General features: G+C 31.0%; 1 protein-coding gene and 1 pseudogene across 3 annotated transcripts; one reads left to right on the forward strand and one right to left on the reverse strand.

The window, feature by feature from the left end:
* The first annotated feature begins 5498 nt into the window (after nucleotides 1-5498).
* On the forward strand, nucleotides 5499-7382 carry LOC109807281 (uncharacterized; annotated as a pseudogene).
* Nucleotides 7383-9682: 2300 nt separating this feature from the next.
* LOC109807474 (DNA glycosylase superfamily protein) lies at nucleotides 9683-19184 on the reverse strand. Of its 3 annotated transcripts, none has more exons than XM_083066954.1 (5): nucleotides 19030-19184; nucleotides 18309-18543; nucleotides 11203-18111; nucleotides 10177-10373; nucleotides 9683-10076 (listed from the first exon to the last, which is right to left on the reverse strand). In XM_083066954.1, the coding sequence occupies exons 2-5, from the start codon at nucleotides 18537-18539 to the stop codon at nucleotides 9959-9961; spliced, it is 7455 nt and encodes a 2484-aa protein (XP_082923080.1). In that variant the 5' UTR covers nucleotides 18540-18543; nucleotides 19030-19184; the 3' UTR covers nucleotides 9683-9958. The 3 variants fall into 3 exon arrangements, with proteins under 3 accessions (XP_082923080.1, XP_082923079.1, XP_020225592.2); XM_083066953.1 differs by lacking the exon at nucleotides 19030-19184 and adding an exon at nucleotides 18854-18996; XM_020370003.3 differs by lacking the exon at nucleotides 19030-19184 and having other exon boundaries at nucleotides 18215-18354.
* Between the last annotated feature and the right edge of the window lie 3768 nt (nucleotides 19185-22952).

A 22952-nucleotide genomic window follows, 5' to 3' on the forward strand; every position in this document is an offset into this window, starting at 1 on the left:
TCATATTGGCTCGCAAATTTATTTATATAAATAAAAATTCATTTAAATTATTATGGGTACTTATCAGTTTCACTTCTAGTATATTCAGAATCAATTTCATTGTATCTAAAATGATTAGAATTATATTTATTGCATGTTTGACTATTAGTAAAATTGATTTTAAGATGTCCAAAATTATATCCACTTGAAAGTAATTATTAGTATTTTTCTATCAAACAAAATGTAATTAAACAAACTATTACAGGTATCTTCGGTTTCATTTATACTATATTCAGAATCAATTTCATTATATCCAAAATAATCAAAATAATCAGAATTACATTTGTTACATGTTTAACTGTTTAATAAAATTTTTACCAAAAAAAACTGTTTAATAAAATTAATTTTAAGATATTCAAAATCACATCCAAAATAACTATTAGTAGTTTTTTTTAACAAATAAAATTATATAATTTTGAAGTTTTATCTATTAAATTCATAATTATAAATTTAAAATCAATTTTAATAACAAATTTTTAAATAACATTTAATATTAACATCAAAATAAAGTTTATATTCTTTGTTATCTAAACAAAAAATCAATTTTACAAATTTACGATAACTCTAAATTAATTATATTAATGCATACTCACCCATTTCATGTAATGTAACTTATACGCCACCAATTGAAAGTTGAAGCAGTCCAACTCCGATGTAACTGCACCTTTTTTTTCCACTTGAGTGAGTGAGCCCCGCTTCTCTGATTCTGAATATATATAAAAAAGCACCAATCATTACCAACTTAATCAATGTGCAAGTGGCACCCAAAGGTGCAACCGTTCAATTTCAAACTCACTGAATCTCACACACACTTCGATAGATATATACTCCTAAATCAACACAAACAGAAGCGAAGAATCAGCCTTAAAAAAATGCATAAATTCAAGCACCTCGCGATCCAGTGCGGCGCAGCGCAGAGCCCCAAGAGGAGCCCCGTGGTGCGCCGGAAAACCACCCTGGGGATGCTGCTGAGCCGCCGCGGCCGCCGGCGAGAGTGTCTGCTGGAGAAGAGGGAGGGCGAGGATGAGGTGCGGCGCCACTCACTGAAGGACCTCTTTCAGTCTTCGCCACCTGGCGCTGATATTTCCGGGTCGCCCAAACACGCTTCGACCGGTTTTCGTTACAGGTCGTTACTGTCCAAGAAAGCTTGGCGCCTCATTCTACTCTCGGTTACCGAGTAATAATCAAAAAATAAATATATATATATATATATATATATATAATATATATAGAGAGGAAGGATTTGTTTATACCATAATTAACTTTATTTAAATTTATTTTATTTAATAATTTATATTTTATATTAAATTTTAATATCTAATTATTGAATTTAAAGTTTTGTAAAATTTTAAAAATAATTTAATATTTCGTTACATTAATTTAAATTGATAGATAATCATAAAAATATTTTATACATTGATTTAAATTGATGAAACGAAATAGAAAAAAATTTCAAATTTTTAAAAAATTATAAGATTGATTTACGTATTAAAAACTTTAAATTCAATAGTTATATCGTTAAAATTTGATGTAAAATACAAATTATTGAACGGATTAAGTCTAAATAGACTTATTCGTAAAAGAATCCTTCCTCATTCATATATATATGTGTGTGTGTGCGCGTGTGCGTGTGTGTGTGCGTGTGTGTGTGTGCGCGCGCGTGCGTGCGTGCGCGCGCGTGCGTGCGTGCGTGTGTCTTATTTGTGTTTTTATCTTGTGAAATTTTGATACTTAAGTTTCTAATTAAATAATTTTAGTTTTTAAGTGTTTTAATTGTGTAATTTTAGTTTTTAAATTTTAATTGAACAATTTTAGTTTTTTAAGTATCACAATTGTACAATTTTAATTCTTTAACTATTACAATCATACAACATTTTACCTTTCTAAATTACATGTACTATAATTTTCATTTATGTACGTATTAGATGACATATATTTATTATTATTAAAATTAATAATATATATATAACTTAAATAAGTAAAAAAATTATATAATTACAATATTTGAAAGGCGAAAATTATACAATTGTAATATTTGAGGGACTAAAGTTGATTAATTAAAATTTGAAGAAAAATTGCACAACTGTCATGCGGACTAAATTTCTTAATTAAAGTCCTCAAATTTCTCAATTAATATTTGGGAACTAAAATCACATAATTGGGATACTTAACAGACCAATAACATATTTAAGCATATATATAATTTTCAACATTTAGTATAAAATTAAATAATTTTCAGCAAACCTAGTTTCACTCTGTTATTTTTATTTTTCAAGTTTTAAGTGTGGTGTTATTATCAATATATAATCTTGTAATATAATGGTTGATGCTTGTAAAAAAACCAAACAATTTCAGTGTGGTTATCTGAAAAACGTTATCCGCATGTTTTGTAATTTGAGCTTGCATGCATGTGTCTGCGGTTGCATTTAAACATTGTTACATTACATGTATATATACTGATATTTTAGTTTAATTAAATTCATTTAATTAATGTAATTTGTAGTGGGTATCGCACACCAAAAGAATTATATTTGTTTCCATATTTGTACTTTTTTAATACATCATAAACTAAAAGAGAAATGAAAACGTAGCAAACTCTAAGGGAAAAAATAGCAACATTAACAAATACAAGGTTGTAAAGTTGTCGTGGACAAGTATAAAAAATTAAACATTCTTTATGAGAAGAGCTAAGTTTTGTCAATAAATATGCAACACTATTCTTTATAAAAAAGATGTAATAGAATATACTAAAGATCATTTTTTGACACTCAAAATTTTTATCATTTTCAATAAAGAAGCATACAAAAGTGACATTATATATGACTCAACAATATTTCATACTAGTATATATGACGGTATTTCATATTATGACATAATTGATGTGATCAAATACTAAGATGTTACAAGGCAACCTAACTAAACAAAAAAATAATTATATAACTAAAAAATTATATTATGTTTGATCATCACTAAAAATTTCTTAATGAAAATCCTCAAAGAATTTGATAGTTGACTTTATATTTATGGTGTCTTATCCTAATTTAAATATTTTATAACTATATATATATATATATATATATATATATATATATATATATAATTATTAAGTAATGATCATCTTATTGATAATTTTTAAGGATTTAGAATTTTTTTAGAGTGGATCATGCCCTTTATAAGTACATATATATAGAATAATAACAACAAAAAATAATGATTGAATTTTATCAACATCAAAACAATACTCATTTAAATACATAATTTTCACAATATTATTTGATATAACACCTCAAGATAGAATCAATATGAAATCACCTAATTATATGTTAACATCTCAATCATAGTCATTAGGAGATTAATATCAAATTAAGCTTTTATATTAATAACTTAATTAGTCTAATAACTATTGATATCACACATGATTTTTTAGGCGTCGCTATCACCAAAATACCTCAAGTTGTTAACAATCAACTCAAATTATAACTTATTCACAATTGTTCTCTCTTATGATTTTTCTTTCCTAAACATTGATATAGGTACCTAAAACCATTCATAAAATCAAACACTTAAAGGGTAAAGTCATTCACCATTACCATTCACAAACCACATTTCTATAACTAAATCTTCTATGACCATTTGTCGTAAAAACATGATAACTAGAGCTATATACATGCTATCAAGTTGATGTTAATTTTTTTTTACAGACTTAAGACAATTATCTACAATTTCTATGTTGAACTTGAGAGTTAATTCTGCCATCTACTATTTTTAAAAATTACAAGCCACAACATTTCAACCTAAATTTGACCGTTTGACCTTCACTCACTAAATTGATCATAACTTGAGTTCTAGATCTTATTTTTGAGTGATTCCAATGACATTGAAAAGTTAACATCCAAGACCACAATTCATTTAAAGACCACAAAATCTGATTCCAACATTATCACACCTAACACGACATTTTTTTGCACTAGCACGAAGAAGACAAAACTCTCTATCGCACCTGTGCCGAGTGTGATTGATGTCATGAAGAACCTACATCGTGATTGATGCAAAACTAGTGTCCATTTGTTGTTTTGTCATGATACTACTAATCATCAATTTTAAACCTTTATTTTTTAATTTTGTAAAGAATTTGCTTCATAGAAATATTAATTATGTAAATACCATAGTTTTAAAAACCGGACCGGTCATCGAATCGGTTAAGGTACTGGGTCAGTGGGTCAAAGGTTGAACCGGTGGGTCACTAGTTGAACCGCATGACTCGATTTTTATTTATTTTTATTAAAAAATATTCATATTAAATATATTTTATACTTATAAATTTTAATAAATTCATATCTTATTTTAAATTTTAATTTTTCTATCTTATTTAAAATTATTTTTATTTTTATTTTGTAAAAAAATACATAAAAAAATTACATGTTAAACAGTATATTAATACAAATTAAAAATATAAACAATATGTACATATATAATATGCTTGCAATTAATATCACAAAATAATATATGTAATATTTACATAGATATTGCATTATTAAATATATAATTTAAAATTAATAATATACTATAAAAGTTATTTAAGTTGTATATATTACAAACAAATATATTAGAACAAGTAGTCATTGTTATATTTAATAAGACTCCTTGTTTTTTCATTAAGAGATTCAATTTTCATTATTATTTTTGTGATTTATGGTCCCTTAAAAAATTAAAAAAAAATATAAAAAAAAAGTGGTTGAACCGGTTTGACCCACCGGTTCACCGGTTGAACCGGAAAATTGACCGGTTCAATCCGGTTTGAAACGGGTCGACTGCATAACCGATCCAACTTCAGATTCGAACCGGCTGGACCACCGGTTCCCGGTCCAACCGGTCCGACCGGCCGGTCGGTTCGGGTTTTAAAACACTGGTAAATACAATGTAATTATTACATTGAATATTCATCTATTACTTGCACTGTATCTTAAGAATGTTGTTTTTTTTTTCTTTTCTTAGAGTAAATCATGGTTTACTTTCATTATTATATTTCATTATTATATTTTGGATTATATTGTTCTTATTTTATTTACTATTATTATGAATTATTAATGGTTATTAATGTTTCACTATACATTATAGATTGTTAGAAAATGGACACATACTTCAAGAAAACATAGAAGAGATGAAGAAAAGGAAAAAGAAAACTTGAACAAGCAATATTCATTATTTTTAGTGTTGTTACTTTGCCTTTGGGTGTAATGGCTTGGTATCATGGCAAGTACTTTGTAAAGGAACCAACACAAAATTGGAAATTAGAAAGGTGCAGTTTCCTCAATTGTATATATAGGGGATCAGAAAAGGATTGCATTGAACAACTATAAGGGTCAGTAAAAGGAATTTTTTTTAAGCTTTATACAATTTTACTAGAGAAAGGACAATTAGTAAGAACAGGAAATGTCCTTACAATTGAAGTTGTGGCAATGTTTTAGCATATTCCTGCTCACAACCCTAAGCATAGAGTTATGCACTTTAGTTATTGTAGGTCCAAAGAAATAATAAGTAGGCAATTTAATAATGTCTTACGAGCTATAATGAAAGTAAGTAAAGAATATTTGAAGTTTCATGACTGTAATGTAGTGGGATCAGAGGAAAATAAATGGAGATGGTTTGAGGTAATTTTGATATTTTTAGTTATTGTAATGCACTTTTAGTTATTCTAACTTATTTATGATTTTAAAATGTCTAGAATTCAATTGGAACACTTGACGGGACACATATTTCGACAATTGTAATCACAAAAGATAAGCCTAGATATCATAATAGAAAAGATGATATCTCTACAAATGTATTAGGAGCTTGTGGTCTAGATTTGAGGTTTATATATGTGTTACTTTGATGAGAGGAGTCATCTAGTGATTCTCGAGTACTATGGATGCTTTACATCGTCAAAATCATCTCCAAATTCAAATGGTAATATCATCAAAATGAAGATACTTTTTAATATATAAAAGATAATTGTATAATTTATATGTTTATTTTTTGGAATACCATTACATGTAAATATTTCTTGTGGATGCGGGATATACAAATGGTCCTGGATTCTTAGCACCTTATCGAAGGACTAGATATCATCTTAATGAGTGGATTGAAGACACCCCTAAAAACTACAAGGAGTTGTTTAACCTTCACCATGCAAGTGCAAGAAATGTAATTAAAAGATCATTTGAAATATTAAAAAAAAAGATGAAGTATATTAAAAACTCTTTCTTCTTTTTTTTTTTTTTTATATAAAAACACAAATAAGAATTATTAAGGTATGTCCAATGCTACATAATTTCATAAGAGGTGAGTAACAATGTAGCCCACGACTTGAATTTTTTTATCAATCATTAATCATGAGTTAATCAATCAACAAATGAAAAGAGTTAAAAGTAATAATGCAAATGAAGTTACAATTATTCAAGCAACTGAGGAACGGACAATATTTCGGGATACTTTAACAATGAATATGTTGCTAGTTATCAAGTAAGAAGAAACTTTGATTAGAGATTGCATTTTTAGTAGACTTTTGATTTTAGTTCCTTTTATGTATGTGTGATACTTTGGAACTCAATGGACAAGATGTCATAAAACACTCACAAATTTTGATATTAAAAATATTTATTTGATTTTTTAAAGCCTCAAGATTGAAATTAAGATTTATTGTAAATAATATCAAGAGGTTTGTTCATATTAGTAAAAATTAGTTAGTAATAATGTTAAAATTCTTTTTCACGTTAAGTAAAAAAATTAAAAAATAAATATTTTATTTAAATAATATAACTTATAAATGAATTTTTATTTATTTTGAATAAAATATTTTATAAATAAAAAATTTAAATATTTTATTCAAATATAAAGTTTTAAAAGTAAAGAATTTAGTTATTTAGTTAAAATAAAAAAATTTAAGAAATTAAGAAATCTAATTGCCATATCCAAACATGAAAATTTCAAAATGAAGAATTTTAATTTCATTACCCAAACACAATAATTTAAGAATGAAGAAATTTTAATTGAAGCAGTTAAAATTCTTGAAATTTAAAACTCCCTAAAATTCAAAAATCCCCTGTCTAAACACGAACTCATGATTCACAAGATTAGTTTGATACATTAAATGCACATACATGTTAATAATATCAAATAGAGCATTGAATAGATGGAAGGCAGAAACACAAAATAACACGCAACTTATAATTTTTTCTTTTATACGACGAATACCATAGAAAAGAGATTAGGAGTCAAGACTACCCACTCCCCTCCTTACCTCGAACAAGGTGCAAATTTTTGAGGTGATCTCCAACCATCACTGATTATCCTAATTCTTCATAGCAAGAGGCATATAGGAGAAGACAAGAATGAGAAACGTAAATGTAAAAACTAACATAAACCCTCTTAAAACTTTCCAACTCACATTTAACGATTAGTAAAACAATTAAGCCATAATTACCTTTCCCTTCTTTAAAATATTTAAAACTTACAAATAATATATAAAATAAACACATTTTTCGCAACACAATTATAAATAAAATAAAATGCATAGAATATATTTTTTAAAATATATTTAATTATATAATTAATTAAAACGCATATTTCACTAATAAATATTATACAAAATAATTTTACAAATATTTGTTATTTAATTAAAAATACTCATTATTAAAAACCTAAAATATATTTTATAAAACTCTTTTTATTAATTAAAACATCTTTTTAATAATTTTAGAAAATTTGAGATATTATAACTGATATTACAATGTAGTTTGGTGTCACTTTTGGCCTTCAAATTAATGTGTGGAAGTCTAGGGCGTTTACCTCCCATGAGGTGACGCAATCTAGGAAGAATGATCTCAATCGCATTTCATCCATTGCTTTTACTACTGATTTGGGTTCTTATTTGGTTTTAAACTATCCCATGGTAGAGTTACAGTCAGTCATTTTAATCATATTATTGACAAGGTTCAAGATCATTTGTCTTCGTTGAAGGGCCAACTCTTGAATAAGGCAGCTAGGTAACACTTTTAGTTTTGTTCTCCATTCCTACTTAAACCATGCAGGTGCAGTGGCTTCCAAAAGGGGTTTGTGATGCTGTGGACAAGTTCACTTGCCAATTTGTTTGGAGTGAGTGCAGTGATCGTTGGTTACATCTTGTCAAGTGGGAAAAGATCTATCTACCTAGGAGGTGTGGGGGCCTTGGTGTGCACCAAGCTCGAACTCAAAATGTTGCTCTCCTCAGGAAGATAGTGTGGGAATTATTGCATGATCAGGACAAAATCTGGGTTAGGCTTGTGTGGGAAGAATATGGGGCACCATTAGTAGCTGCAAGTTTGGAGATGAATGGGTCCTTCTTTTGGTCTTCAATTCATAATGCATATCTAGTCCTCAAAGATGGGTTCCAGTTTCAACTAGGGAAAGGTCACACCAACTTATGGTTTTCCTCGTGGCTGGATGACTCAGCTTTTTGTTCGAAGGTGCCTTACATTCATATTTCTAATTCTGATCTTTGAGTGTGTGACGTTTTTTACCAGGGGTGTGGACATCTAGAAGTGTTACACACTCCTATTCCAGAGAACATCCATTTGAAGATTGAAACATCAATTCTTCATTTGCACCATTCTCTCCCAAATGTTTTTACGTGGTCTAGCTGCATCTCGGACATATATTTGGTGATGAACCCTGTTCAGTGGGATTGGATCTGGTAGGTTAAGTTATTGGAAAGCATAAAACACTTCTTGTGTCAAATTTGTTGTAATGCTCTTCTTTTCTTCTTTCCTCTCTTTTTCTCTTTGTTTTTAACATCATGATTCTACTCTCCAATTACAATGTATAAATTCAATAAAAAGATGTTATTTTTATTATACATTTTTATTACTTTTTCTCTATTCCTCCAGCATATTACATATTTCATTCCATTTTTTTCATTAATATCTTCTTTTATATATGTAAAAAAAAAAAAGATGAAATGGATGTAGCATTTCTCATAAATAAGTTATATTGTTAATGTATTATTCCAACGCGATTTATCAAATAATGGTCGGAGAAAGATACATTGTGAATTTAGTTTTTGTTCATAAATTTTGGGAGATGGTTGTAGAAAAGAAATATTAAGATTTAAAAATAAGTAACTTTATTGGATGACTTTTTATATTTATTACAGAGAGTCGGTAGTTTTAACAATTATGAAGTGTGTAATATGAAACTAATTTAATTGTTATTTGTTTAACTAAATATATAAATTAATTTTTTTTCCATCACTTAAAAGTCACATTCAACTTTATAAACATGCAATATTACTAGTTCACAAATAACTTGCTTTTATGTGTATTATATAAGTTAATCTTTTTTATATTTACATAAAGAATTAAAATGTCATTTGTATTATTTTGTTTCTATTAAACTACAATATTATTATTCTTATATTCACCAAGAGCAACTCCAGGGCAGTTGCTTAGTTGACATCCAATGGAGTACATGATGTGACTTTTCTTATAAGAACGAATTGCTTTTATAAGCAACTATGTAGTTGGTTGCTAGCTATTTTTTACTGATAAAATGATAAGTTGAGATAGAGAAAAAAAAAATAGGAAGAGTTCTTAAGTATGATTTTGTAAGACCCACAAAAAAATCATTTAAGCAACTCTATGAGTATAACATTGGATATGCTCTAAATAGCCCAAAAAGAGCAAGAGTTCCTAAGTATGCTGTTGTAAGACCCACAAAAAGAAAAAATCATTTAAGCAACTGAGTATAACGTTGGATATGCTCTAAATAGGCCAAAAAGAAAGGGCGATTATCTTCTGACACCAAGGGCAAATCAATAAAATTGGCAAAAACTGCTGTGGATTTTCACCTCATCAGGGACAACTGAGAGACAGACGCTAGTGTAATAATTTAGCCAAGTCTTTTACGATTCATACTTGATACGATGGAGGAATTCCCAATAATAGTTTAACATGTGATCAGTAGGTTTCACTCTATCCCACATTCCTGTAATAAATATAGCATATGCATCGGCTGCATACCTGATTTAGAGAGAATCAACATGAATAGAGGGAATAAAGTTGATATATAGCACTACTACCTAAATAATCAACAATAGAGTACACAAAGAATGTAACGTACTTGCCAACACCATGCAGTTGAGTTACATGAGTCCAACTTTCATCCAAGTATTCCTCAGAGAAGCGCTGTAACATTGCCGCCCTTTTGTGTTGAAGGCCTAAACTTTGTATGGTCTTTTCTATTTCCTCTCTGGCAACTTGGGTACAAGATTTTGCATCTGGACATAACTTGAAAAGGTCTGACACAATCTTTTTTGCCTGCATTATGCAAAATAATCCAATCTCAAAACAGTGCACATGTCCGTCTATAATTTCAATTCTACACCCACACCTAATGGTCCATCTTAATTTATAGGAAAACTCAAGTGCAGAAGGTATGTTTTAACAAAAAGCAGAAGTACCTGACTCATAAGTTACACTTATTCTCAAACCATGCACCTACCTAATCACATTACTCACTGTAAATCATAAATGAATTGATGGACCTTAAATCCAAATTCAACAACCAATACGAATAAGACTTGGAAGAAAAATACAGAGAAACCCAATAAAACATCAAAATTAGTAGCAGAGGTAACCCCATTAAAATTCAAGTGTGCCTATCGAACACACCCCAGATGATGGCATAAAGTGTAGACTGCAATTGAATCACAGCATACACCAAGTAGCCAATAGTCTGCACAAGACTTGCACATGACATATAAATCAGGATAAAGAGTAAAACAAGAATTATGAACCACGTATTGATCTTCTCAATTAAAATAGGCCTTATGAGATGCAACTTGCCAAGCACATGACTGGATGGAGATTCAACAGCTTGAAAGTCATTGACTGAGGTCCCCAGAAAAGAGTAGATGTTGCCCAAAATTAAAAGTTGGCTAAACTGAGTCTTTAAACTCAAATCAGAATATAAATATGGAATGTAGCTAACTTTGACCACAAACCAAAGAGGCAAAGACATCGTATATGATGATTGAGATCAAGAATAAAACATTGGCCTAGAATAGAGCTAAAATGCAAAATAGATGATGCAAACAATTAAAGACTCTAGATACTAATAAATTATCAGGTGAATAATTGAATATACCTGTCTACCAGTAGTCCGATTGAGAAGCATACAAATAACCAACACCCTCCAAGGGTCGTGAATGTGATCCTCTTGAATGAGACCAGTTGCAGACCGTGGAGGCTTCCATGTATTATCAGGAGTTCTTCTTTTGTAAGCCTCATCCCATATCTCTAACGCAGAAAGCTTTCTTTTAATTTCAATTGATTCTTCACTGCAACTAGACGTATTTACCTCCAGTTGATCCTCCGCGGAGTTTTCAAAGGCATGTAAATCAATGGATTCAGATTTGCTGTGCTTAACCAAAGGTTTGACATTAATCTTCTTACCATTGTCATTATGAAAATAAGGGGAAACATATCTAATACCATGGGCAACATTTTTCTGAACTATAGGTTTTGTCTTCTTGGATTTAATTTTACTAGTTGTGGCCTCATTTCCATTCTCTCGCAGTTTATTTGAAATGGCTCTCTTCTTGAAATTAATCTTTCCATTTTCCAATACATTTCCATCCTCTAGCAGCTTATGTTCAAGGAGCCTACCACCAGTACTAGGTAAAGCATGCGATCCAATCTCACTGTCAAGACAACGTGATTCAGCACCATCCTTCTTCACAATGTAACTTTGAAAGGAAGGAGAAACCTTTCGAATTTGAGCATGCTCAGCTGTCTCATCCTTTGTAGATGCTCGCTTGCCTTCATATTTAAAATTTTCAATTGGAATTTTATCTCCAAAAGTACAAGTACGCATTAAAGCAATAGAATCAAGGTCACTTTCAAGATCATGTTCTTTTACATTAACTGTCTTCACATCGTCATTCTGAAAGTAAGGAGAAACCTTCCGAACCTTGGGATGCTCCTCAGCTGTTTTCCTACTATTGGATTTTCTCTCCTTTGAATTACCTTTGATGGTTTCAATTTCATTTCTACTTTTCTCAGATAAGTCTCCAGAAGCAACTGTTAACACAATAGAATCAGCATTAGCTTCAAGTACCTGTTGTTTAACATTCTTCCCTCCATTATTTTCCACCAGTTTATCCTCAATGAAATTTCCAAAGGTAGGTAAAACAATGGATTCAGTCTTGCTTTCCTTATTCAATGGTTGAACGTTAAACTTCATCCCACTGCCATTATGAAAATAAGGGGAAACATATCTAACACCAACTTGGACTATATTTTTCTGAACCACAGATTTAGTCTTCTTGGGTTTAACATTACAAGTTTCAGCATCATTTCCATTCTCATGCAGCTTATTTGCAACGACTTTCTTCTTTCTCAAATTATTCATTCCATTTTCAATTGCAATTGTATCTCCATACTTACCCACTGAAGCAACAGAATCAAAATCATTTTTATGATCAATTGCTTCCAAATTAACTGTTTTCTCATTGTCATTCTGAAAGTAAGGAGAAACCTTTCGAACCTTGTCACGCTCCTCTGCAGTTTTTTGATTATTGGATTTTGTCTTCTTGGATTTAACTTTAATGGTTTCAATTTCTTTTCCTTTTTCTTGCTGTTCCTCAAAGTCTCTAGAAGCAACATTAAACACAACAGAATCAATATGACTATCAAGTCCCTGTTGTTTAATCTTCTCCCCACTATTATTTCCCTCCAGTTTATTCTCAATGGAATTTCCAAAGGTGGGTAAAGCAATGGATCCAGATGTGCTATCCATATTCAATGGTTTATCTTTAATCATCTCCACACTATCATTATGATAAAAAGGGGAAATGTATCTAACACCAACTTTAGCTATATTTTTCTGAACCACAGATTTCATCTTCATGGGTTTAACATTACAGGTTTCAGCATTTTTTCTTTTCTCTTGAAGCTTATTTGCAACGGTTTTGTTCTTCTTGAATTTATATGTTCCATTTTCCATTTCATTTCCATCCTCCAGCAGCTTACCTCCAGGGAAGCAACTACCAATACCTGATGAAGCAACAGATCCAATCTCACAACATGAATCAGCATCAACCATTTTCTCATTGTCACGTTGAAAGAAAGGAGAAAGTTGAATTAGATCATGTTCAACAGACTCAAGCTTCTTGTATGTTCTCTTGCCTTTGAATTTAATCTTTTCAATTGCAATTTTATCTCCATTATCTTCCTCCCTGTCTTGCATCCTGTATCCACAAGTATCCATTAATGCAACAGAATCAAAGTCATTTTCATGATCAATTGTTTCTACTACAACAGTCTTCTTCACATTGTCAATCTGAAAGTACGGAGAGACATTTCTAATCCTGGCACTCTCTTCAGCAGTTTTCTGGCTATTAGATTTTCTCTTCTTGGATTTCATGCTAACAGATTCAAATCCATTTCCTTTTTCTTTCAGCTCATCCTCAAAGAAGTCTCTGCAAGCAGAAGTCATAACAGAATCAACATTACATTCAAGTCCCTGTTGATTAACCTGCATCCTGCTACAACCGTTCTCCAGTTTATCCCCCATCAAGTCTCCAAAGGTAGGTAATGCAAAGGGTTCAGATTTGCTTTCCTTAACCAATGGTTTGCCATTAATCTTCTTTGCAGTGTCATTACGAAAATAAGGTGAAACATATCTAACACCAACCTGAACTATATTTTTATGAACTTCAGGTCCCATTTTCTTGAAATTGAATTTACTGGTTTCAGCATCATCATCATTCTCCTGCAGCTCATCCTCAACTGCTATCTTCTTCTTTTTCTTCTTTTCCATGGATTTAATCTTTCCATCTTCCAGCAGCTTTTCTTCAACAAATCCAATGTCACAGCCATAACAACACAATTCAGGATCAATCTTCTCGTTGTTACCACTTAGAGGCTCATGCTTGAGTATGAATTTACTGGTTTCAGCTTCACCACAATGCACCCACAGCTTATCCTCAATCACTTTCTTCTTCATCTTCTTCTTTTCCTTGGATTTATTCTTTCCATCTGCCAGAAGCTTTTCTTCAACAAATCCAACATTACAGCCATAAATACATGATTCAGGATCATTCTTCTCCTTGTCACCTTGAAGCTCATGCTTTTTGAGAATGAATTTATTAGTTTCAGCATCATCACCATTCTTCTGCAGCTCATCTTCAACAACTTTCTTCTTCTTCTCCTTGAATTTAATCTTTCGATCTGCCAGAAGCTTATCTTCTACAAATCCAATGTCACAGCCACAAAAACACAGTTCAGGAGGCATCTTACAGCCATAACAACACGATTCAGGATCATTTTTCTCCTTATTGTTTCCTTGAGGTTCACGCTTTTTGAGTATGAATTTACTTATTTCAGCATCATCGTCATTCTCCCACAGCTCATCATCAACCAATTTCTTCTTCTTCTTTTCCTTGGATTTAATCATTCCATCCGCCAGCAGCTTATCTTCTACAAATCCAATGTCACAGCCATAACAACACAATTCAGGATCAATCTTCTCATTGTTGCCACATAGAGGCTCATGCTTGAGTATGAATTTACTGGTTTCAGCTTCACCACCATGGCCCCACAGCTTATCCTCAACCACTTTCTTCTTCATCTTCTTCTTTTCCTTGGATTTATTCTTTCCATCTGCCAGAAGCTTTTCTTCAACAAATCCAACATTACAGCCATAAATACATGATTCAGAATCATTCTTCTCCTTGTCACCTTGAAGCTCATGCTTTTTGAGCATGAATTTATTAGTTTCAGCATCATCACCATTCTTCTGCAGCTCATCTTCAACAACTTTCTTCTTCTTCTCCTCGAATTTAATCTTTTGATCTGCCAGAAGCTTATCTTCTACAACTCCAATGTCACAGCCACAACAACACAGTTCAGGAGGCATGTTACAGCCATAACAACACGATTCAGGATCATTTTTCTCCTTATTGTTTCCTTGAGGTTCACGCTTTTTGAGTATGAATTTACTTATTTCAGCATCATCGTCATTCTCCCACAGCTCATCGTCAACCAATTTCTTCTTCTTCTTTTCCTTGGATTTAATCTTTCCATCCGCCAGCAGCTTATCTTCTACAAATCCAATGTCACAGCCATAACAACACAATTCAGGATCAATCTTCTCATTGTTGCCACCTAGAGGCTCATGCTTGAGTATGAATTTACTGGTTTCAGCTTCACCACCATGCCCCCACAGCTTATCCTCGACCACTTTCTTCTTCATCTTTTTCTTTTCCTTGGATTTATTCTTTCCATCTGCCAGAAGCTTTTCTTCAACAAATCCAACGTTACAGCCATAAATACATGATTCAGGATCATTCTTCTCCTTGTCACCTTGAAGCTCATGCTTTTTGAGTATGAATTTATTAGTTTCAGCATCATCACCATTCTTCTGCAGCTCATCTTCAACAACTTTCTTCTTCTTCTCCTCGAATTTAATCTTTTGATCTGCCAGAAGCTTATCTTCTACAACTCCAATGTCACAGCCACAACAACACAGTTCAGGAGGCATGTTACAGCCATAACAACACGATTCAGGATCATTTTTCTCCTTATTGTTTCCTTGAGGTTCACGCTTTTTGAGTATGAATTTACTTATTTCAGCATCATCGTCATTCTCCCACAGCTCATCGTCAACCAATTTCTTCTTCTTCTTTTCCTTGGATTTAATCTTTCCATCCGCCAGCAGCTTATCTTCTACAAATCCAATGTCACAGCCATAACAACACAATTCAGGATCAATCTTCTCATTGTTGCCACCTAGAGGCTCATGCTTGAGTATGAATTTACTGGTTTCAGCTTCACCACCATGCCCCCACAGCTTATCCTCAACCACTTTCTTCTTCATCTTTTTCTTTTCCTTGGATTTATTCTTTCCATCTGCCAGAAGCTTTTCTTCAACAAATCCAACGTTACAGCCATAAATACATGATTCAGGATCATTCTTCTCCTTGTCACCTTGAAGCTCATGCTTTTTGAGTATGAATTTATTAGTTTCAGCATCATCACCATTCTTCTGCGGATCATCTTCAACAACTTTCTTCTTCTTCTCCTTGAATTTAATCTTTCGATCTGCCAGAAGCTTATCTTCTACAAATCCAATGTCACAGCCACAACAACACAGTTCAGGAGGCATGTTACAGCCATAACAACACGATTCAGGATCATTTTTCTCCTTATTGTTTCCTTGAGGTTCACGCTTTTTGAGTATGAATTTACTTATTTCAGCATCATCGTCATTCTCCCACAGCTCATCGTCAACCAATTTCTTCTTCTTTTCCTTGGATTTAATCTTTCCATCTGCCAGCAGCTTATCTTCTACAAATCCAATGTCACAGCCATAACAACACAATTCAGGATCAATCTTCTCGTTGTTGCCACCTAGAGGCTCATGCTTGAGTATGAATTTACTGGTTTCAGCTTCACCACCATGCCCCCACAGCTTATCCTCAACCACTCTCTTCTTCATCTTTTTCTTTTCCTTGGATTTATTCTTTCCATCTGCCAGAGGCTTTTCTTCAACAAATCCAACGTTACAGCCATAAATACATGATTCAGGATCATTCTTCTCCTTGTCACCTTGAAGCTCATGCTTTTTGAGTATGAATTTATTAGTTTCAGCATCATCACCATTCTTCTGCAGATCATCTTCAACAACTTTCTTCTTCTTCTCCTTGAATTTAATCTTTCGATCTGCCAGAAGCTTATCTTCTACAAATCCAATGTCACAGCCACAACAACACAGTTCAGGAGGCATGTTACAGCCATAACAACACGATTCAGGATCATTTTTCTCCTTATTGTTTCCTTGAGGTTCACGCTTTTTGAGTATGAATTTACTTATTTCAGCATCGTCGTCATGCTCCCACAGCTCATCGTCAACCAATTTCTTCTTCTTCTTTTCCTTGGATTTAATCTTTCCATCCGCCAGCATCTTATCTTCTACAAATCCAATGTCACAGCCATAACAACACAATTCAGGATCAATCTTCTCCTTAATGTCACCTTGAGGTTCATGCTTATTGCGTATGAATTTACTGAATTCAGCTTCACCACCATGCTCCCGCAGCTTATCCTCAACCGCTTTCTTCTTCTTCATCTCCTTCTTCTTGTCCTTGGATTTAATTTTTCCATCTGCCAGCAGCTTTTCTTCAACAAATGCAATGTTACAGCCAAAACAACATGACTCAGGATCATTCTTCTCCTTACTGTCACCCTGAGGCTCATGCTTCTTGAGTATGAATTTACTTATTTCATTATCATCACCATGCTCCCGCAGCTTATCCTCAACCAATTTCTTCTTCTTCTTCTTTTCCTTGGATTTAACCTTTCCATCTGCCAGCAACTTATCTTCGACAAATCCAATGTCACAGCCATAACAACACAACTCAGGATCAATCTTCTCCTTGTTGTCACTTTGAGGCTCATGCTTCTTGAGTATGAATTTACTTGTTTCAGCTTCACCACCATGCTCCCGCAGCTTATCCTCAACCGCTTTCTTCTTCTTCTTCTTGTCCTTGGATTTAATTTTTCCATCTTCCAGCAGCTTTTCTTCAGAAAATCCAATTTTACAGCCATAACAACACGATTCACGGTCATTCTTCTCCTTATTGTCACCCAGAGGCTCACTCATTTTGAGTATGAATTTATTTGTTTCAGCATCATCACCATTCTTCCGCAGCTCATCCTCAACCACTTTCCTCCTCTTCTTTTCCTTGGATTTAATCTTTCCATCTGCCAGCAGCTTATCTTCTACAAATCCAATGTCACAGCCATAATAACACGATTCATGAGGAATCTTCTCTCCGATGTCACCTTGCGGTTCATGTGACCGTCTCTTCCTTTTCGATTTGATCTTTTCAATTGCAATTTCATCTCCATTCCCTTTACTACCATAACAACATGATTCAGCATCAACCTTCTTCTCGTAGTCACCTTGAGGACCATGCTTCTTCAACCTTCTCTTCCTTTTGGATTTCATCTTTTCAATTGCAATTTCATCTCTATTGTCTTCCCCATTAACCTGCATGAATTTTCCACAAGCAGTCATGAAAGTAACAAATGAAGAAAAAGAAAACCATTTTTCCTATTTCGGTCTAGCTTATTCTAAAGGGAAAAAAAATCACTTTTTTCTCTAGTTTCCTGGTAGCTATCTTCAAATAGACAAGAATTGTTTCTTCATATGTATGCATTACCAAACATGCTATTAAGGCCACTTACTCCCTTCTCCTCAAAGCCATTCCGGAAGTATGGAGAAACCTTTGGAACTTTCTCAAGCTTTTTAGATGTTCTCTTTCCATAATTGGTTTTGGTGTTTCCAATTCCAATTTCATTCCCATTCCTTTCCAAATCATGTTCAATCACCCTCTTTCTTTTCTTATCAACTTCTTTATTATTCCTCTCCGGCTTCTTTACCTCTTTCTGGGCAGGCACCGCTAATATGCACTCCATTCTCCTACAAATATATAACAAAAAAATATATGCTTGAAAATGCAAATAATTGTCAGAAATAAAAATATAACTCAAGACCCTTATCTGTCACACTCTTTATTTTAATTTTTTTACTATTCATAAAAAATTAGGATGAGATGGTGTCTCAGTCCAAACCAAAGAAAGCCTTGAGACTCAAAAAGCTCTTTAACACACTCTTTATAATATGAGTATGGCTAATTAAATAAACAGTGAGACCACACAACTTAGTGAGAGAGAGATAGAAATACAATATAGAAAGACACAAAGAATATAAATAATGTGAAAAAGGTCACCATAGAATCTCTATCTTCCAGATTTTTCTCCACCTATGCTATTCGCACCAGTAATCAATTGTTAAAGGGGTTTTAGGTTTGAAATGAAGCGTGAAAGGAGAGAACAAAACGAAAAAAAAAAAAAAAAAAAAAGACAAAAGAAATAATGAAACGGGACATAGGAGTGTGTCAATTACCAGTTACCGCGATGCTGTGAAGTGAGGGGTAAGGCAAGCAAAGAGACGGTGAAAAATAGTGAACAGAACACCAAATTCGTGGGCAAAAAATTAGCGATACGAAGGTATTATACTAAGTAAAAGGACGGCGTGATTGGGGAAATATGAAACGACTTTCTTTTACTGTTTTATTTTTTTTTTTCTAGATAAAAATCGATTTTTTGTTGACTATTTTAAACTTTTTAGGCCAAGTTGATGTAATCCAATGTTATGTTAAGTAAATTTTTTGTCCGTGAATCCTGCTTAAATTTATCATGATTTCGATAGGATATATTTAATTTAATTATGCATAAATATAAATATAAATATGATTAATACTTGATTTATTCATGGTATGAAAATGGAAATGGATATATATTTATACAATTTGTATTGTTCGTGTTTTAAATTTTTAAAGATTTAATTTATTTTTTTAGATTTTTTTTGATATTTATATAATTCTTATTTTATTTTAAATTTATCTCAAATAAAATTTAATTAATGTAATTTTGTAGTTTATTTTTTATGTTAAAATTATTGTTTTTTTTATATATTTTTTAGTAAAAAAAAGTATTTAATTATTTTATAAGCATATATAAAATAGGTGGAATATGAAATTTGATTATCTTACTTTAGTTCTTGAAAAAAGTTTTTGTCATTTAGATATTGTCATGATAGGCACTCATGTAATGTATGGATTATTTTGATAATTCATATAATAAAATATCTAACTTTTTTCTTGTCATAATATTTTATATATATAATAATTTAAAAGTTAATTTTATTTCATAAACACAAATTAACCTCATTATTTTTTATAAACAAAACAATTATTGTATTTTTCAAATAAAAGTAATGTAATTAATTCAATATTTATTTTAATTTATTTTAATTTTTCGTATACTATGCTTATTCAATTTGTTAATTAAATATTTTGGTAACTTTGTCTTAAAGTGATTATAACACTTGTTAGCATATACACTAAAAAAACATTTGATAGTGTAATATCATCATATTACTTTCTTCTTTTATCTTAGCACTCATACTCCTTTTGATTTGAGCGAGAAAGTTTTATTGAAAAGCTTCTTATGAATTAATCACATGAAAAATAATGTAAATACTACAACATCTACGATTACCGTTATTAATAATAATGATACAAAATTATCACATTTGTTGTAATTTTATGAAAATATTAAGCATAATAATGAAACATCGCGGTTTAAAACTTTAAAATATTGTTAATAACTAATTTCATTGTAAGCATTAAAAAATAAACATTTGATAAATCAAATATTCATATTCATGTCAGAAAATTTTTAATAAGTAAAACAATTGAATTTTCAATTTAATAATTGATATTGTAACACTATATTTTAGGTGTTTTATTTGATTGAATGAAATATATGATAAATTGTTATTATTATTTTGTCTTAGAACTCTAGGAGTCAAGGGGTCCTTGAGAATTAAGTTGTCTCTAAGATAGTTTCAATTAGAGTTAAGTTGATTCAATTTAAGAAAATATATATAAGGTTTTTCTTAAAACACGAATCTCATAAGTTCGTGTTTTAAAAAAAAAAAGTTGAGAGAAACTAGAGTGGAGGTCTCTAGAGAGAGTCAAAAAGATTTATTCTTCCTCTATCTCCACTTATCTCTTCTACTCTTTCCCTTCAACTGATCTAAGGTGATTGAATTGGAGATTCAAGCTCCCAGAGTTAGGAATATGTAAGATCAAAAAGAAAGTCAGTAGAATCAAAAGATGATCTTGACCCTTAGAGTAGCTATGAGTTTTTATGATAACAAACAAATTTTTCAAGAGACCATCTCAGACGAAGCAAGTGTCATAATTTGTCTATAAGACGAAGTGTACCAAACGAAGTGCATCATGTATTAATGTCACATTTATATATCATTAGAATAACAAAATAATCTTTAAGGAGCATTAATTATTTGTTCCTTAATAGATAACAAAAGCTTTTCAAAAAGGAAATGTCAAATCATTGTATCAAGAAAGAAAGAGAAAATCATGAATTACATGGAAAAAAACACTACAAAGATTGCTCTACATCGACACTACACTTCGCACTCAAAATAAAAGGAAATGATGATATGTAATTGTCTGGATCAAATAAGAGATACATGCATCACTAATAAGCATTTAATGTTCACATTTAATGCGTCAACGTTAATATCTAGAATCAATAAAGAAGACAGACGAAGCAACTTATGAAGAAATCTAAATGTTTAAACCCAACATTGTTACAACGATAATTTTTGTAGAATTTTATAGAACTTCTTAGAATTTTGTAGAATTATTTAAATATCTTAATGATTAAGCTTCCAAACCATTTTATATGTTCATTTTGTAGAATTTTATAGAAATTTCTAGAATTTTATAGAATTATTAAAGTATCTTACAAATTAATTATAATTTTAAAAAACTAATATTATCATTAGAATATTCACCATCAAAATATAATATCATTCCCAATCATCTCTTAATCATGTTAATTAATATTAATTTAATTAATTAGAATTTGCTTACATGTCATAATTTGATTGGTTAAAATTTATATTTTACTTTTTCTTAGTTAGATAATTTTTATTAATTATTCTAAAATACTACAATTAAGATAAAATTCTATATATCATATTGAACATTTTTTCTATAATTTTCTTAACTTAATATTTTAGCAAAATAAATTTTCTAACTTAAATCTTAATTTGTTTTTTGTAAATTCTATTTTTGAGTTTTTCTCTCATTATTGTGTTTATTTTTAATCTACTCTTAATAAACTATCCTTTAGATTACAAATTTTCTTAAATCTAATTATTCAAATTTTTACAGCATATTCACAGCATTGTCTCGAAAATAGTCAAATTTGACAATAAAATGCACATCACTGAATAAAATTTTGTTGAATAACACTAAATAAATTTTAGTTATAATAAATTTATAATATTTATTACAATAAAACATATAATAGTTTATAGAAAATTATACAAATAGGTAACTAAAAATAAGGGTATTACAAATCTCATTCTTAATCTAAACTTCCCTCTAACTTAAGCGTCGAAATGTCTTTGCAGGTGTCATATTGGAGCAACTAAGACATTGTCCCCATTGTTGGAGCACTTGCAGATTTTGGTAAAAATATTTGGTACCCAATATGGGCCAAACTAACAATATTCTTCGGCCACACATGGTTTCAACCCAAAACCAAATAATGAGAAATAATGTAGCAATAACCTCCATTGGACCGGTCTCGACGCTTGGGATGCTGCTTTTGGTACTCGTGGCACCATTCACCACCACCATTGTGCCACTTGTTGCACCATCCATCATTGAACTTCTACAGTACATGGAGGCCAGGTAGAAGCACAATGAAAAAGTCTTGGCGACCCTCTGCTAGCAACATGAGGCCAATCAATGTAATATCTAATCTTCCCCATTTAATTTATTGTTGAAGAGATATTATTTATCCTTTATGCTCTTTTTTCTTTAGATTGTTACACAAAAGTCACTCATTAATTCATTTAAATAACACTGGTCTTATGTTTTCAAAGAAAATTACTAGAAATAACACACATACTATAACACCCCGATTTCCATACCTTATAATAATAATATTTTAGAAATTATTTTAATATTTTTAAGTGTGTTTATTAAAGGATTTTTATATTATTTAATTACTTATATGAACACTATTTTATTATAAAACATGATTTGTAATTATTATTTCGATTGGTAATATATCGATAACTTTTATGAATTGTATTTTATTAATAATTATACTTATGTTATTTGATTAAAGAGAAGAAGTGTATTTTCATTATATTATATTATATTGTATTAATTATTTTATGAGAAGGGAAGGAAGGATGTAGTGATCTTTTGCTAAATA

The sequence above is a fragment of the Cajanus cajan genome, chromosome 11 (genome assembly GCF_000230855.2).
Source record: "Cajanus cajan strain Asha chromosome 11, NIPB_CcT2T_4, whole genome shotgun sequence".
Classification (NCBI taxonomy): Eukaryota; Viridiplantae; Streptophyta; class Magnoliopsida; order Fabales; family Fabaceae; genus Cajanus; species Cajanus cajan.

Coding starts and splice junctions, on each gene's coding strand:
- LOC109807474 (XM_083066954.1), bottom strand. CDS start 18,539: ATGGAGTGCATATTAGCGGTGCCTGCCCAGAAAGAGGTAAAGAAGCCG. Junction 18,112..18,308: donor ATGGCTTTGAGGAGAAGGGA/GTAAGTGGCCTT, acceptor AAATTCATGCAG/GTTAATGGGGAAGACAATAG. Junction 10,374..11,202: donor ATCGGACTACTGGTAGACAG/GTATATTCAATT, acceptor TGCATAATGCAG/GCAAAAAAGATTGTGTCAGA.